The sequence below is a fragment of the Bos javanicus genome, chromosome 7, assembly GCF_032452875.1.
Source record: "Bos javanicus breed banteng chromosome 7, ARS-OSU_banteng_1.0, whole genome shotgun sequence".
NCBI lineage: Eukaryota > Metazoa > Chordata > Mammalia > Artiodactyla > Bovidae > Bos > Bos javanicus.
The window spans coordinates 95,753,706-95,771,106 of record NC_083874.1 but is presented as its reverse complement, the minus strand read 5'-3'; the positions used below and the strand labels follow the sequence as shown (position 1 = coordinate 95,771,106).

Here is a 17,401-nt window from a genome sequence, read left to right as displayed (position 1 = left end):
TGGCTTATGGTGTCAGAATTGTGATCTCCAAAGAAGATTTAACTACAGGACCAGGGACCAGGCTTGATCACTCAAGAGATTTTGTATAGCAGAGTTTTATTAAAGTGAAAAGAGACAGAGACAGCTTCTGACATAGACATCAGAAGGGGGATTGAAAGTGTCCCCCTCACTAGTCTAAGCAAGGGAGTCATATAATTTTTTAATTAGTTATTGCAATAAATGGAAAGAATATCTCAAGGTTGTAAAGATCTTACTAGACTCATTCCCATAATTTACTTTTTAAGATAACAGGATTAGCCAGAAGGTTTTCAGGAAGGAGTAACTGTCCTCAAGCAGGATACATGTTGTTATATAATCCTTAGTACAGAATTTAAACTGAGTTGTTTGTTGTATAATTATCAGTTCTAGGCTTAGAGGAAAAAACATTTTATGTGACTAAGACTAAGGAACATAGAGTAGAGAGAAAAAAAAAAAAAGATATTTTTCCTTTCCTCCTCCTTGAGAATTCTAGACCCCTATCTCCACTTTGAGAGTCTCAGACCCCTTTCTCCTCCTTGGGGACCCAGGACTTCTTATCAACCTACCTAGGAACTGACTCTCTTGGTATCATGTCATCTGCAGACAGTGACAGCTTTACTTCTTTTCCAACTTAAATTCCTTTTATTTCTTTTTCTTCTCTGATTGCCATGGCTAAGACTTTGAAAGATATGCCGAGTAAAAGTGGTGAGGTTGAACATCTGTGTTTTATTCTTGATCTTAGAGAAAATGGTTTCAGCTTTTTGCTGTTGAGTATGATGTTAGCTATAGGTTTGTCATACATGGCCTTTATTATGTTGAGGTAGAGTCTTCTGTGACCACATTATGGAGAGCTTTTATCATAAGTGGGTGTACAATTTTGTCAAAACTTTTTATGCATCTGTTGAGATGATCATATGGTTTCTATTCAGTTTTTTGATGTGGTGTATCACATTGATTGGTTTGTGGATACTGAAAAATCCTTGCATTCCTGGGATACATCCTACTTGATCATGGTGTGTGATCCTTTTAATGTATTGCTGGTTTCAGATTGCTTATATTTTGTGGAGGATTTTTACATATATTTTCATCAATACTATTGGCCTGTAACTTTCTTTTTCTATGGTATCTTTGTTTGGTTTTGGTATATCAGGGTGATGGTGGTCTCATAAAATGAGCTGGGGAGTTTTCCTTCCTCTGCAATTTTTGGGAATAGTTTCAGAAAGATAGGTATTGGCTCTTCTCCAAATGTTTGATAGAATCTGCCTGTGAAGCTGCTAGGTCCCAGGCTTATGTTTTGTGGTTTTAAAATCAGTTTTGATTTAAGTACCTGTGATTGGTCTGTTTGTATTTTCTAGTTCTTCTGTTTCAGACTTGGGAGAGTGTACCTTTTTAAGAATTTGTCCATTTCTTCTAGATTGTCTATTTTATTGACATATAGTTGCTTGTAGTAGTCTCTTACGATCCTGTACATTTTTGTGGTGTCCATTGTAAATTCTCCTTTTCCATTTCGAAATTTTATTGATTTAAGTCCTCTCCCTTTTTTTTTTTTCCCCCTTGATGAGTCTGGTTAAAGGTTTATCAATTTTGCTTGTCTTTTTATAGAATCAGCTTTTAATTTTATTGATCTTTTCTGTGGTTTTCTTTATCATTATTTCACTTATTTCTGCTTTGATCTTTATTTCTTTCCTTCCACTGGCTTTGACTTTTGTTTGCTCTTCTTTCTCCAATTGCTTTAGGTATAAGGATAGATTGTTTATTTGAGATATTTCTTGCTTTCTGAGGTAAGATTGTATTGCTATAAACTTCCTTCTTAAAACTGCTTTTGCTGCATTCCATAATTTTGGATCATCATGCTTATGCTTTCATTTTCATTTGTTTCTAGGTACTTTTTGCTTTCTTCAGTGATCCATTGGATTTTTAAGTAGAGTATTATTTAACCTCCACATGTTTGTGTTTTTTAGTTTTTTTCTTATAGTGATATTTAATCTCATAGTATTGTGGTTGGAAATGGTTTTTGATATGATTTCACTTTTCTTAAAATTACTGAGGCTCAGTATGTTGTCCAGAATGTGATCAATCCTGGAGAATGCTCCACGTGCCCTTGAGAAGAACATATTGTGGCTCAGTCACTCAGTCGTGTCTGACTCTTTGTGACCCCATGGACTGTAGCACAGCAGGCTTCCCTGTCCTTCACCATCTCCAGAAGCTTGCTCAAACTCATGTCCTTTAAGTCAGTGATGCCATCCAACCATCTCATTCTCTGTCGTCTGCTTCTCCTCCTGCCTTCAATCTTTCCCAACATCAGGGTCTTTTCTGATGGGTCAGCTCTTCACCTTAGGTGGGCAAAGTATTGGAACTTTAGCATCAGTACTTCTAATAAATTTTCAGGGTTGATTTCCTTTAGCATAGACTGGTTTGATCTCCTTGCAGTCCAAGGGACTCTCAAGAGTCTTCTCCAACACCACAGTTCAAAAGCATCAATTCTTTGATGCTCAGCCTTCTTTATGGTTCAACTCTCACGTCCATACACGACTACTGGAAAAATGATAGCTTTGACTATACAGACCTTTGTTGGCAAAGTAATATCTCTGCTTCTTAATATGCTATCTAGGTTTGTCATAGCTTTTCTTCCAAGGAGAAAGCGTCTTTTAATTTCATGGCTGAAAAGAACATGTATTCTTTTCCTTTTGGATGAAATGTTCAGTTGCTGTGGCAGAAAGAGTCATAAACAAGATCAAACCCGAATATCAGGTTTCCTGAACCACTATGTGTTTAATGTTCAAGCTAACAATATCTGGTAAATAAACTCCAACATCTCAAATAACTTAACAAAGCAGGTACAGGTCTGGGATTTTAATAAACTGACATGATTCATTTAGACATACTTGCGGGATTGCTTTGAAGCAACAAAGCCTTACTGATTGTGATATTTTATATTTTTAATAGCATTCATGGATTTCTTTTGACTGTCATAGAAAATTTTTATGTAACTAAGTAATGACATTCTTATGAATTAATGAAATAGGAAAAGGAGTACGTCAAGGCTGTATACTGTCACCCTGCTTATTTAACTTCTATGCAGAGTACATCATGAGAAACGCTGGGCTGGAAGAAGCACAAGCTGGAACCAAGATTGGTGGGAGAAATATCAATAACCTCAGATATGCAGATGACACCACCCTTATGGCAGAAAGTGAAAAGGAACTAAAAAGCCTCTTGATGAAACCGAAGATCATGGCATCTGGTCCCATCACTTCATGGGAAATAGATGGGGAAACAGTGGAAACAATGTCAGACTTTATTTTTTAGGGCTCCAAAATCGCTGCAGATGGTGACTGCAGCCATGAAATTAAAAGATGCTTACTCCTTGGAAGGAAAGTTATGAACAACCTAGATAGCCTATTGAAAAGCAGAGACATTACTTTGCCAACAAAGGTCCATCTAGTCAAGGCTATGGTTTTTCCTGTGGTCATGTATGGATGTGAGAGTTGGACTGTGAAGAAAGCTGAGCACTGAAGAATTGATGCTTTTGAACTGTGGTGTTGGAGAAGACTCTTGAGAGTCCCTTGGACTACAAGGAGGTCCAACCAGTCCATTCTGAAGGAGATCAGCCCTGGGATTTCTTTGGAAGGACTGATGCTGAAACTGAAACTCCAGTACTTTGGCCACCTCATGTGAAGAGTTGACTCATTGGAGAGGACTCTGATGCTGGGAGGGATTGGGAGCAGGAGGAGAAGGGGACTACAGAGGATGAGATGGCTGGATGGCATCACTGACTCGATGGACGTGAGTCTGAGTGAACTCTGGGAGTTGGTGATGGACAGGGAGGCCTGGCGTGCTGCGATTCATAGGGTTGCAGAGTCAGACACGACGGAGCAACTGAAGTGAACGGAACTGAATGACATTCTAGTAGATAAATGGGCAACAATCATAAACATATAATTCTCAAAACAGGAAATAAAAAGTAAAACATCTAATCAACATATATTCAGTGTAGTGTTGAATCTCACAGTAATGAAAGAACTGCAAAGCTTAAAAACGTGTTAACGATGACTTACTTCCTAGTTGAAATGAACAGAGGGAAAACCCATAGGAATACAGATTGTCGGCTGGAGAGGGGTGAGGTCGGCCTGTCATTTACTGAAGAGGGACAGAAGAGAGTGAGGTCTCTGGGTTCCATCAGGCTGCAGGAACTAGGAGGGGCACGCTCAGATTACTCTAGATGGCAGAAGTTTGTCAGATAGATGTCTGGGGTGGGGGGAATGGGAAACAAGTCATCAGTCCTCAAGTCACGCAGAAAGTTCTTCAGGAGTCCTAGTAGTCTGGCTGCAGTTTTGATCACTTAGTGAGAACTCTTGTTGTTCACTCTTAATAGAACCCACCTATACAGGTACACTCTGAGGATTCAATGAGAAAGCGTACATGTAAATACTTTCAAACCATAATGTTTTAGAGGGATTTATTGGTTGTTTGGGGTCAATGGCCTTCTTTGAAGTAGTGCTTCTTTTAACTTGACATCTATATTTTCTTCCTTTTTTTTTTTGCTTTTCAGTAAAATGGTATAGATTTTGTTGAGTAGGCCTGGCTTGTGATTTGGCCTGAAGAGGAGGAAACTATCATTCTCTTTGTTAATATCAAGATATCAGGAATATCAAGAATGAGGGACATAGCTGTTTTTTGTTTGTTTGTTTTATTCTTTTTTAAGGTGGTGTTTAACAAATTAAGTTCTGGGGTCATAGGAGCCTATGGAGGTACCTAAGCATTCACAGTGTGTGTGAGGGGGTAGATGTGGGAATGGAGCTGAGAGCCAGTTGGCAAGGACTGAACAGGTGGGTTTGTTCCTCTTCATCAGAATAGCTCTGTTTTGTCTGGTTTCGACATCATGATTATGGGTAAGACTTTACATCAAAAAGGAAAGTGGTGACAGGTTCAAATGGTAGTAACTTTGGCAGCCAAAGAGAAGAAATGAACTCAATGCTGACATTAATTGACAAAAGCTAATGAAGACAGAGAGGCCCGGTGTGCTGCAGTCCATGGGGTCGCAAAGAGTTGGACACGACTGAGACGGAACTGAACTGAATGAAGACAGAACTGATGCAATTAATCAGAGCAAAACTGAACACTACTTGATCAACATCTGGAATCCAAGCTGGCAAAAGAGAATTGATCAACAATAAGCCACTGCAAGGAGATCCAACCAGTCCATCCTAAAGGAAATCAGTCCTGAATGTTCATTGGAAGGACTGATGCTGAAATGCCAATACTTTGGCCACCTGATGTGAAGAACTGACTCATTGGAAAAGACCCTGATGCTGGGGAAGATTGAAGGCAGGAGGAGAAGTGGATGACAGAGGATGAGATGGTTGGATGGATCACTAACTAAATGGACATGAGTTTGAGTAAACTCTGGGAGTTGATGGTGGACAGGGAGGCCTGGTGTGCTGCAGTCCATGGGGTCACAAAGAGTCAGACACGATTGGGTGACTGAACTGAACTGAAGCCATGGTTGTATGTGTTGCAATGGCTAAAGCCTGAGACGGACTTCCTCCTCCTCCCGGGTCCCATCTGAGACTAAGGACATTGAACTTTTGATAGGTAAGACTCAGCTGACCCTGTTACACTGTGTTGAGGACAATATTAGTGTTTTCCAGCCTCTCCCTGTATTTGCAGAAGACCATGTAGTTAGTTCTGGTCAATGAAATGTGAGTGGAAGGGATATATATTATTCAGCAATGAGGTGGGAAAAAGCTGATGCCTAATTCTTTGGACTTACTCTTCCTTGCCGCGGTGATCAAGAAGGCCAAAAGCTTCAGATGGAGGTACCAACAATATGATGGTCCTCCAGCACGCTGAGCCCCAACTAGCTGTGCAGGGCAGAGGACCCTGCCTACGGACAGTGCACCATGAGCGAGGTATAAAGCTTTGGATTCTTTAGCTACTACTGTAGTTAGAGCAGCATAACTGAATATCCACCAGGAGGAAATGGGGAGGCTCCAGGAAGGTTTTTCAAGGTGGGAAATTCCCAGGGGCTGCCTGGAAGAGAGCAAAGCTAGAACTGCCAAGTGAAGTGGTGGCAAGGTGAAGCGGGTGGGGAGTACATAATAGCTAGCTGAGGAAGGGATGTGAATCAGTGGAAAAAACATGTACTTTGGACTCAAATTGACACACCTAGGGTTCAAATTTAGGTGTTGTTTTTTTTTTTTGAGCAAGTTGCCAATCTCTCTTACTTTTCTAAATTTATAAAGCATAATACCTACATTACATGATTGCTGAAAAGATTAAATTATACATACATACACACAAATCCATTTAGCACAGTATCTAACAGTTGTTAAGTAATCAATAATCCTAGATGCCCCTTCTTTCTGGCCACTTCCCTCTAAGACCATTTCTGAGCTTGGTGGCTGCTAACTTTTGATCTCAAGGCCTCTGCAAGTGCGAATCCTTCAAGTTTAAAGTCCTTACTCCAAGGTCTGCATCCCACAGATCCCTGCTGGAGCTTTGAAACGGGAAGGGAATGCTGCCAAATCCTTGTCTTAATTGCTTTATTTGTAGTGTCCTTGGATTCTGAAGAGGGAATCCTAGCACTGTAACTGAGTCTAAAGTCTGGGCAAGGGAATGGCTGTGAGAAAGAAGTCTGGTGGCCAGCTTTCTCCTTACTGACATTTCAGTTACCTTCTGCCCAGTATGGGTAAAAGCATTCCCCTCTCCCTGCCTTAACTGGTCATTTAGAGCATCCTCTGGCCTTCCCCGGTGGCTCAGCTGGTAAAGAATCTGCCTGCAATGCAGGAGACCTGGGTTCGATCCCTGGGTTGGGAAGATCCCCTGCAGAAGGGAAAGGCTACCCACTCCAGTATTCTGGCCTGGAGAATTCCATGGTCCATGGGGTTGCAAAGAGTCGGTCACAACTGAGCAAATTTCACTTTCTTTCCCACCTGTTTGGTACCTTCACTTCCTTCCATCCTGACCATTTTAAGAAATCTTTTCAAAGAAACTAAGCTTATTAGAAACTGAAGGGAAACACCAAGTCCCAAAATACAAATATGAAAACAAAGAAATGCAAAAGTTTACTGGACCAGTAGCTCTCATCTGAGCAAACTGGGATCATTCCCTGATACCCAGAGGCCTGGGAGCTATAAGCTATACACTGACATCCTGGGAAACAGGCAGAAATTACCTGATCCCAGAGTGGGTTTTATTGTTGAATTTTATTGAAAATAGTTCCCTTGGTCCCACTCTGGTTGGGCTCGGGGACAGGGCATTAATTTTATATTACAAAATAACCTTGACTATGCAGAAGGAAAAAATTGTATGTTTTAAAAGGAGGCATAAGATTGAGGGGAAAAGAAGTTGAGAAATACTCTTCGAGTAACTTAGAACCCCAGGGTTTCAAAGGCAAGGCCGCAGAGAAGGAAATGAGAGGAGAAAGCCTGCATTTACTGAGAAAAAGATCTCAGAGAGAGGCCAGGGCAGCATTCGGTGAGTAGGAACATTTGTGTCTTCTTGGCCCCTTACCCCATTCACCCTCAACTGTTTAAAGGTGGGCTTCTTGGGACATTTCATCCAGTCTTAATGTTGCAAGGGGAGCACAGAAATGGTCATTTGATTTGAAAAAGTAGGCCGAACTTTTATTGAGTTCTTTATTTTTAAAGAACTTTAATAAGTTCTTTACTGAGATTTATTTTACTGGCTGGGTTGACTCTTCGTTCTTGCATGAGCTTTCCTCTGGTTGTAGCAAGTGGGAACCACTCTCTAGTTGCAAAGCACAGAGTTGCTTTGCTGCAGAGCAAGAGAGGGGCTCTAGGGCGCAATGGCTTCAGTAGCCCTGGTGCCTGCGCTCGGTAGTTGCAGCTCTTGGGCTCCAGAGCACAGGCTCAGGAGCTGGGGCGCAGTCTCTGCTGCTCTGAGGCATGTGGGATCTTCTGAGATAAAGGCTTGCACACATGTCTTCTGCATTGGCAGGCAGATGCTTCACCACGGAGCCACGTGGAAGCCCAGGGAGAAAGTCGTAATGTGGGTGGACCATCTCCGCGGGGTCCGAGGGCCCCTTGTATATAGGTGGGGCAGTTCTGCGCCTCTGTTTCCCCTTTCTTCCTCTTCCGCGTCTGCAGCCTAACCTCTCTGCAACGGAAACCCTGGACAAGCCAGCAGTTCTGGGTTCCTGCTTCGTTCTGAGGCGGGCCCGGGGCTCTCCGCTCATTTGCGGAGGGGAGATGATGGGACATGCCTTGAGTCCAACGGGGCTGTGAGCTGGTTCAGGCGGCGGAGGGGGGAATGAGGGGAGCTCGGCTCCACCCAAGTGCCCTCAGAGTGCCAGCCCTCTCCTTATGCCCCCAAACCTCCGCTGCCCCAAAGGCTAATCCATGGGGGACCCCCCCCCCCGACACCAAATCTCCAGACAAGTGCAGGGAAAATAATTTGCACCCCTAAAGGGGTGCTTCTCCCCGCTGGTTCCCCCTGCACCGTACGCCTTATTGTTTTGTGAGTCCCTGTCTTGGGATGGCATCACCAACTCGATGCACATGAGTTTGGGTAAACTCCGGGAGTTGGTGATGGACAGGGAGGCCTGGCTTGCTGCGGTCCCTGGGGTCGCAAAGAGTCGGACACGACTGAGCGACGGAACTGAACTGTCCTGGGAACATGGGGGTCTGCTCGTCCTGCCGGGTTTCCCCTGCCCCAGCTAGCCACCTCCTCGGCGGGGGCTCCCCTGCGCCCGCAGGGCTCGGCCCAGCGCCCCGCGCGCCTGTGCTTGCCGCTCCGGCTTCACTTTCGCTTTCAGTTTTGGTCCCGCGGCGGCCAAGGCAGGCGACGGCGGCATGGTCCCCGAGTCCCAGGTACTCAGTGAGACAGACCCCAGTCCGCCCCGCTGTTGGGGGAGGCTGAGTGTTTGCGGGAAGAGCGAGGCCAGGGCGTCCTTTCTGTGGCGGCCCAGGGACCCGGGGAGGAAGGGAATCAGCGGGCGGCGGCCAAGTGGGGCCGGGGGGTGCGGGGGGTAGGGGTGGTGGGTGGGTCGCGAGGCTGGGGATCGTGTCCGCGGGGAGGGTGGTGGGGTTGGCGCAGGCTCAACAGTGGCCTTGCCTCTTTCTGCACCGGGAGCTGGCCAGCGGCGCAGAGCTCCCCTAAGCCCCGCCACTTCCCGGCAGGCAGGCGGGAGCCGTCCTCTGCGCTTCTCCTTGAGGCTGGATTCCTGCCAGCCTCGCCCGCTGTGCTCCAGAGGAGGGTCAAGAGAGGTGGTGGGTGGATGGCGGGGGAGAGGGGTTGAGGTTTGGCCAAAGAGAGTATCTGGCGGATAGTAGTTGGAGAAAACAAACCTGAGTTCGGTGAGTTGCAGGCGCAGGGATATCGTCGCAATGACAGTTAAGCGTCCTTTAGATCAATTCAAGTCTGTCCCTTCTTCTGCACTTCTTGCCAATAGTTCCCTTCGCTGTGGCTCAACCAGGAGTTTATTGAATTTAAAGGCTCTCCTGTTGGAGCAAGTTAAAATTCTCTCTCGGTGTCTTACTAGCCTGGTGGGTCTGCAAGTTAATTTCGGGAGGAAGGAGTAAGTGCAGACACTTCCTTACCTTTTTCTTGGAGGTTCTTTGTGAGGCCAGGTTTAGAAAGAAGTGCTCTGGTTTCTACTAAATCCCCGAAGTATTTGCTCTCTATTCAGGATGGAGTCAACGACTTAAAAAAAAAAAAAAAAAAAGACTGAAAAATTGCCCAACTTGTCTCTTTTTGCACGGAGTTGCAGTGGTACTGATAGGCAGCGCATTTTCAGGTGGGCCTAAGTAGAAAAGTTCTAATACGTTAAAAAATTGAATCAATATTTTAAAAGTTTTTACTACCGGTAACTAGCTATCATCAGTGCTTGTTAATTTCATGCTCAGAGCCTTTGGAAGAAGGCCTGTTACCTCTTGATGATGGATTTGACATTCCATGGTGTCCCAAAAAGGGAAGGAGGAGACAGCCCAGGACCAGTTGCCCTGACTTCCTGTGTGAGTGGGAGAAGTCAGAATCACCAAAGGCAGTTAGTATCTTGAACTTTTTCTGGCTGTGAAAGAAAGTTAGGAACTCTGTTACTGCAGCACTTTAATCCACACCATTGATTGTCAAAGAAGATTTAGTAAGATCAGATGTCAAAGGAAGATACTTTTTAAAACTTTAAAGGAGTACAGTCAAGAACAGAAAATTCCTTTAAAGCCCTTATGTCTCAGTCTGTGTATATTTAACTGCCTTCTTGATATTTCCCCTTGGACATCTCATAGACATCACAAATTAAACATATTGAAAAATGAAGCCTTGGTTCCCTCTCCTCCCTTTTAAATCTTTTCCACCTCTGGCCTTCTCCATTTCAATAAAGGATACCTACCAACATCCAGACGTTCATTCTAGAAACCTGGCAGCCATTCTGATACATCCTGTCCTTTCCCTCAGCCCTTACTTCTCCAGTTCCAGTTCAACTGCTCAGTCGTGTCCTACTCTTTGCGACCCCATGAATCACAGCACGCCAGGCCTCCCTGTCCATCACCAACTCCTGGAGTCTACTCAAACTCACGTCCATCAAATTGATGATGCCATCCAGCCATCTCATCCTCTGTCGTCCCCTTTTCCTCCTGCCCTCAATCCCTCCCAGCATCAGAATCTTTTCCAATGAGTCAACTCTTCTCATGAGATGGCCAAAGTATTGGAGTTTCAGTTTCAGCATCAGTCCTTCCAATGAACACCCAGGACTGATCTCCTTTAGGATGGACTGGTTGGATCTCATGCAGTCCAAGACACTCTCAAGAGTCTTCTCCAACACCACAGTTCAAACGCATCAATTCTTCGGCGCTCAGCTTTCTTTATAGTCCAACTCTCCCATCTATACATGACTACTAGAAAAACCATAGCTTTGGCTAGATGGAACTTTATTGGCAAAGTAATGTCTCTGCTTTTTAATATGCTATCTAGGTTGGTCATAACTTTTCTTCCAAGGAGCAAGCGTCTTTTAATTTCATGGCTGTAGTCACCATCTGCAGTGATTTTGAAGCCCCCCAAAATAAAGTCTGTCACTGTTTCCATTGTTTCCCCATCTATTTGCCGTGAAGTGATGGGATTACATATCATAACCTTAGTTTTCTGGATGTTGAATTTTAAGCCAACTTTTTCACTCTCCAGTTTCATTTTCATCAAGAGGCTCTTTAGTTCTTCACTTTCTGCCATAAGGGTGGTGTCATCTGCATATCTGAGGTGATTGATGTTTCTCCTGGCAATCTTGATTCCAGCGTGTGCTTCATCCAGCCCAGCGTTTCTCATGATGTACTCTGCATATAAATTAAATAAGCAGGGTGACAATATACAGCCTCGATGTACTCCTTTCCCAATGTGGAACCAGTTCATTGTTCCATGTCCAGTTATAACTGTTGCTTCTTGACCTGCATACAGATTTCTCAGGAAGCAGGTAAGGTGGTCTGGTATTCCCATCTCTTTCAGAATTTTCCAGAGTTTGTTGTGATCTACATAGTCAAAGGCTTTGGCAGAGTCAATAAAGCAGAAGTAGATATTTTTCTGGAGCTCTCTTGCTTTTTCAATGATCCAACAGATGTTGGCAATTTGATCTCTGGTTCCTCTGCATTTTCTAAATCCAGCTTGAAAATCTGGAAGTTCACGGTTCATGTACTGTTGAAGCCTAGCTTGGAGAATTTTAAGCATTACCTTGCTAGCATGTGGGATGAGTACAACTGTGCAGTAGTTTGAGCTTTCTTTGGCATTGCCTTTCTTTGGGATTGGAATGAAAACTGACCTTTTTCAGTCCTGTGGCCACTGCTGAATTTTCCAGATTTGCTGGCATATTGAGTGCAGCACTTTCACAGCATCATCTTTTAGGATTTGAAATAGCTCACCTGGAATTCCATCACCTCCACTAGCTTTGCTCATAGTGATGCTTCCTAAGGCCCACTTGACTTTACATTCCTGGTCTTGTTTTGCTGACTGTATAGAACTTCCCTATCCATTAACAGAAAATTGGATTAAAGATTTACTGAGCATGGCCCTGCCCATCAGAACAAGACCCAGTTTCCCCACAGTCAGTCTCTCCCATCAGGAAGCTTCCATAAGCCTCTTATCCTTCTCCATCAGAGGGCAGACAGACTGAAAACCACAATCACAGAAAACTAACCAAACTGATCACATGGACCACAGCCTTGTCTAACTCAATGAAACTATGAACCATGCCATGTAGGGCCACCCAAGATAGACGGTACATGGTGGAGAGTTCTGACAGAATGTGGTGCACTGGAGAAGGGAATGGAAAACCACTTCAGTATTCTTGCCTTAAGAACCCCATGAACAGTATGAAAAGGGGAAAAGATAGGACACTGAAAGATGAACTAACTCCCCAGGTTGGGAGGTGCCCATTATGCTACTGGAGATTGGTAGAGAAATAACTCCAGAAAGAATGAAGAGACAGAGTCAAAGCTAAAACAACACCCAGGTGTGGATGTGACTGGTGATGGAAATAAAGTTGAATGCTGTAAAGAGTAATATTGCATAGGAACCTGGAATGTTAGGTCCATGAATCAAGGTAAATTGGAAGTGGTCAAACAGGAGATGGCAAGAGTGAACGTTGACATTTTAGGAATCAGCAAACTGAAATGGACTGAAATGGGTGAATTTAACTCAGATGACTATTATATCTACTACTGTGGGCAGAATCCCTTAGAAGAAATGGAGTAGCCCTCATAGTCAACAGAAGAGTCTGAAATGCAGTACTTGGATGCAATCTCAAAAATAATAGAATGATCTCTGTTCATTTCCAAGGCAAATCATTCCATATCACAGTATTCCAATTCTATGCCCCAACCAGTAATGCTGAAGAAGCTGAAGTTGAATGCTTCTATGAAGACCTACAAGACATTCTAGAACCAACACCCCCAAAAGATGTCCTTTTCATTATAGGGGACTGGAATGCAAAAGTAGGAAGTCAGGAGATACCTGGAGTAACAGGCAAATTTGGCCTTAGTACCAAACAAAGCAGGTCAAAGGCTAACAGAGTTTTGCCAAGAAAATGCACTGGTCATAACAAACACCCTCTTCCAACAACACAGGAGATGACTCTACACATGGACATCACCAGATGATCAATAGCGAAATCAGATTGATTATATTATTAAGGCTTACTGTTGCAAATACGTGCCTTCCCACTCCCCCTTGCTACTGAGCATGTATTTCCTTCCTTTACTTTCTGTGTTTTAAGCTCAGTGGGAAGCAAGGCCTTTCTCCCACGGAGAAGCAGCAAGGCCAGATGCCTGCTTTGTGTCCTCCCTGCTGGTGGTTGGACACCTCACTTTTGCTGAAACAACAGGAAGTTGCAGGCTAGTAGAGACCTCCTCCTTTGATGACTGCACAGGTGTTAGCATCTGATCTCTACGCATTGGGGTGGCTTCCTCTAAGGTCTAGTGCGGGCAGGGAGTGGTCATCTAATCACATATTTGTCTAATATAGTTCTAATTGCCCATCTTTGCTTGTTTTATGAGCCTGGCTTCCCAAATGACCTGTCAGTTCTGTGATCCATTTAAGGATCTTCAACCAGAGCTTGTTCTTGCTCTCAGCGGAGGATCCTGACTGATAGAGTTAATTTAAACTTTGAAAGCTAGATGATGCTTTGTAGTAGATGTTAATAATTGTTGTTGACCATAAACTTCTCTCTTCTTGTGACTCATTAACATAGGAAAGATAATTTTACTTTCAGGGAAAGACCTAGTATTTTTTTTAAGTTTGTATCTATATCATGTTAATTATGGGTGGATGCATTCTGAAATTATGCTCTCTTGATAATATTTTAGTGATTTTTTTTTTCTTTTGTACATTTGTGCCTCTAGCCATTTCAAGCAAGATGATATCTCCATCCATCAAATGGTCACTTGGAACCAGGCCCTTACTGCTTTCGACACTGCTGATTCTCTTAACGGTGGCAACTCCATCCTCATGTCAGAGCAGGGAACCAATATCTCCAAAAGCTAGCAACGGGGCACCATTTCCTTGGAATAAAATTCGACTTCCAGAGCACATCATCCCAGCTCATTACGATCTCATGATTCACGCAAACCTCACCACTCTGACTTTCGGGGGAACCACACAGATAGAAATCACAGCCAGCAAGCCCACCAGTACCATCATCCTGCACAGTCACCGCCTACAAATATCCAAGGCCGCCCTGAGGAAGGGAGGTGGCGAGAGGCAGGCTGAAGAGCCACTGAGAGTCCTGGAAAACCCACCTCAGGAGCAGATTGCGCTTCTGGCTTCTGAGCCGCTGGTCGTCGGCCTCCCATACACCATTGTCATCGACTACGCTGGCAATCTTTCTGAGAGTTTCCATGGATTTTATAAAAGTACCTACAGAACCAAGGAAGGAGAAGTGAGGTAATTTTTGTCTTTTTTTTTTTAAAGTTCAAGTGCTACCCACACTAAATTTATTATTTCAGGTGGCTTGTCCTTTAAAACTTCCTTGATTGTTGAATTCTTTCTTTGGTTTTGTTTTGCATGTCTTTGCATATTTAAAAATGGCTTATAGTCTTTTTTTTTTTTTAAATCTCATTTTTCACTCTATTTGAACCAATTTTCTTTCCTCCAGCTCTGTTAGAGTAAATACCTACTTGTTTATTTAATTAGACTTCTGGGATAGAATATATGTTTTAAATTCTCTTGGCCTAGGTACCAGTTTCCAAGGGCCGCTTTAACAAAGTGCATAAACTTTGTGACTTAAAACAGTAGAAATTTAGTATCTCACGATTCTGGAGGCGAGAAGTCCAATCAAGGTGTCAGGAGGCCTGTGCTCTCTAGGTCTCTGAATAGCCTCGTTCTTTGCCTCTTCCTAGCTTGTGGTGCCATCAATCTTTGACATTCCTTGAACTGCAGCTACATCAGTCCGGTCTCTGCCTGCCTGTCACACGGCCATTCTCCAGGTTTCCCTCTTGTTTTAAGGACACCAGTTATATTGGACTAGGGCTTGACCCGATGGCCTTATCTGAACTTGACTACATCTGTAAAGACCCTATTTCTAAATAAAGTCTCACTGATATTAGGTAATAAGACTTCAAAATATATTTTGGGAAGACTCAATTCAACCTGTAATGGCCTATTAGAGTAAATATTTCTGTCTCAGTTGAAACCATTTTAGGGATCCTCTCCTGCTTGTTTTAGTTCCGTTTTTAAAAACACAATATATTTTGGGAGATTTTATGCTAAATTTTAAAATCAAATTTTTTTAGTAGCTTATACTTACTTTTCTGATTCCATATTATTTTTTGAGGTTAAAGAAAAGTCAAATACTACAGAAAAGAATTTTTGAAAAGATAAAATGTATCCCCATTATAACCCCTAGAGATAACTACTGCTTCTGTTTTAGGGGAACATCCTTTATACTTTTTTCTGGATATACATACATGTCATTTTATGTAAATGGAACTATGTTGTATTTTAAGTTTCACGAGGGAGCTTTTTTATTAAAAATATATGTTGACATGTATTTTACATGATGACTGTCACTTTACATCATTTTAACAACGTTATTAAAATGCATGTTTCTGTGTTGATTTATTTAACTAATCTTCCTATGGATGGAAATTAGGTTGTTTCCAACTTTTTAGCATCAGCAACACTTGGACAAGCATCTTTGTAAATCATTTCTTTAGAATAAATGCCTAGAAGTAATATTGCTAAGTCAGGGGTCAACAAACTTTTGATATGCCTTGCCATATTTCTCACTAATATTGTGTAGTGGCAATCCTTTTAGAGCCAAAATACCAACAGATTTTCCCCTTTAATTTGTTACATTGATTATTAATGAAGCTGTGCAGCTTTTGATGTGTTTATTGACTATTTGTATGTTCTTCTTTTGTGAGTTGCCTGTTTATGACCTCTGCCTGCTATTCTGCTTGGTTGGTGGGTGAATTTTTACTTATTTTTAAGAGCTCATTATTTGTTCAGGTTATGTTAACACTTTGTTAAATACCTTTTGATCAATTTTCCCTGTTCTTTTACTTGTCTTTTAGTTTATGATAGCTTTTGTCATATAAACGCTTTTTTGGTAGTGAGATTCATCAGGATTGTGATAGCTTTAGGAATTAAGACATGATCATACACCTCACTTACAGTCCCTGGTACGTCCTGCTGTGTTTTTATTCCCCTTTACGGAATTTTAGGATACTTGCATCAACACAGTTCGAACCAACTGCAGCCAGAATGGCCTTTCCCTGCTTTGATGAACCTGCTTTCAAGGCGAGTTTTTTAATCAAGATCAGAAGGGAACCAAGACACCTTGCCATCTCCAATATGCCACTGGTGAGTCTAAATTGTGTATCTTTGATGAGGAGTCCATTCATTCCCTGTGGCTTGCCTCTCCCCATTGCCAGTTAACATTCAGGCTACCTGTTTTGTTTGTTTCATTGCCTGACAGATAGCTAATTTTTCTTTTTCACTTCTAACCTATGCTTTTGGTTCAAGCAGCAATTTATTTATGGTCAAAGGAAAAAAACATTGTCCCTAAAAACAAGCAAAATTAGGTAAGAGTGACACTGCAGGTCATCCACGTTGACAAGAGAGCAACCGTGTAGGAAATTCAGGTCAGGTTCAAGTGAGAGTGCCTTTCGTGAAGCACTTACACTTTTCTCATAAGATCTTTTAAAAGGATTTTTAAAGGAAATGCTCTGTCGGATAAGGCCATATTCCTATGATTTAGTTATGTCCTATAATTTCTGTATACTATATTACTAATATTAGCTATACAGTTTGTATTAAAAATAACTGGCATGAAGTTGGGCAGATGGAAGTTAAAAAAGTAATCTTAAGTCGCCTTTAAAGAAGTCATTATTTTCCAGTTCCAGAGCAGATGTGGACAGTGTTCCCTTTGAGTTTTATTTTTTTATTCTACTTTTTTGTTTTCCATTATGGTTAATTACAGGATATTGAATATAGTTCCCTGTGCTATAAAATAGGACCTTGTTGTTTATCTATTCTAAATATAATAGTCTGCATCTGTTAGGCTGAAGCCCTTCTGATTTTTCAAAGCGGAAAGGAGAAGATGACCTTGCCAAATGAATAAAATTACTCAGCGAGGTCCATTCCCCTATGATTCTGGTAGCACTGGAAACACAGAAGCTGAGCTGTCGGTCTACTGCTGATACATACTACTGCTGAAGCACACACTTCCTTTGTTCAGAGAAGCTCACCATGGATGAGACTCAGGCTGGAATAGGCTTTGCCCAGAGTCCGGAAGGGTATCACCTCATCCCTATGCTGGCTGGGGAGGCAGTATCTTCACATGAAGGGACTCAGACAGCCATGAACCAACCTCCAGTGTAGTATTTCCCAACCTTTAGAACTCTATATTGCTCATCGAATCCCTTAAGTCATGTCCGACTCT

General features: G+C 42.6%; 1 protein-coding gene across 4 annotated transcripts in view; it reads left to right on the top strand.

The window, feature by feature from the left end:
- ERAP1 (endoplasmic reticulum aminopeptidase 1) overlaps positions 1 to 17,401 on the top strand; it is a 134,933-nt gene that overhangs the window by 85,391 nt on the left and 32,141 nt on the right. The window contains exons 1-4 of one of the 4 annotated variants that reach the window (XM_061424441.1): positions 8,766 to 8,852; positions 9,671 to 9,778; positions 13,860 to 14,400; positions 16,182 to 16,320. In XM_061424441.1, coding sequence (XP_061280425.1) covers positions 13,874 to 14,400; positions 16,182 to 16,320 — 666 coding nt within the window. In that variant the 5' untranslated portion in view covers positions 8,766 to 8,852; positions 9,671 to 9,778; positions 13,860 to 13,873. Of the gene's footprint in view, positions 1 to 8,758; positions 8,853 to 9,670; positions 9,779 to 10,004; positions 10,028 to 13,859; positions 14,401 to 16,181; positions 16,321 to 17,401 lie in introns of those variants that run through there. The other 3 variants (XM_061424440.1, XM_061424442.1, XM_061424439.1) reach the window with 3 other exon arrangements.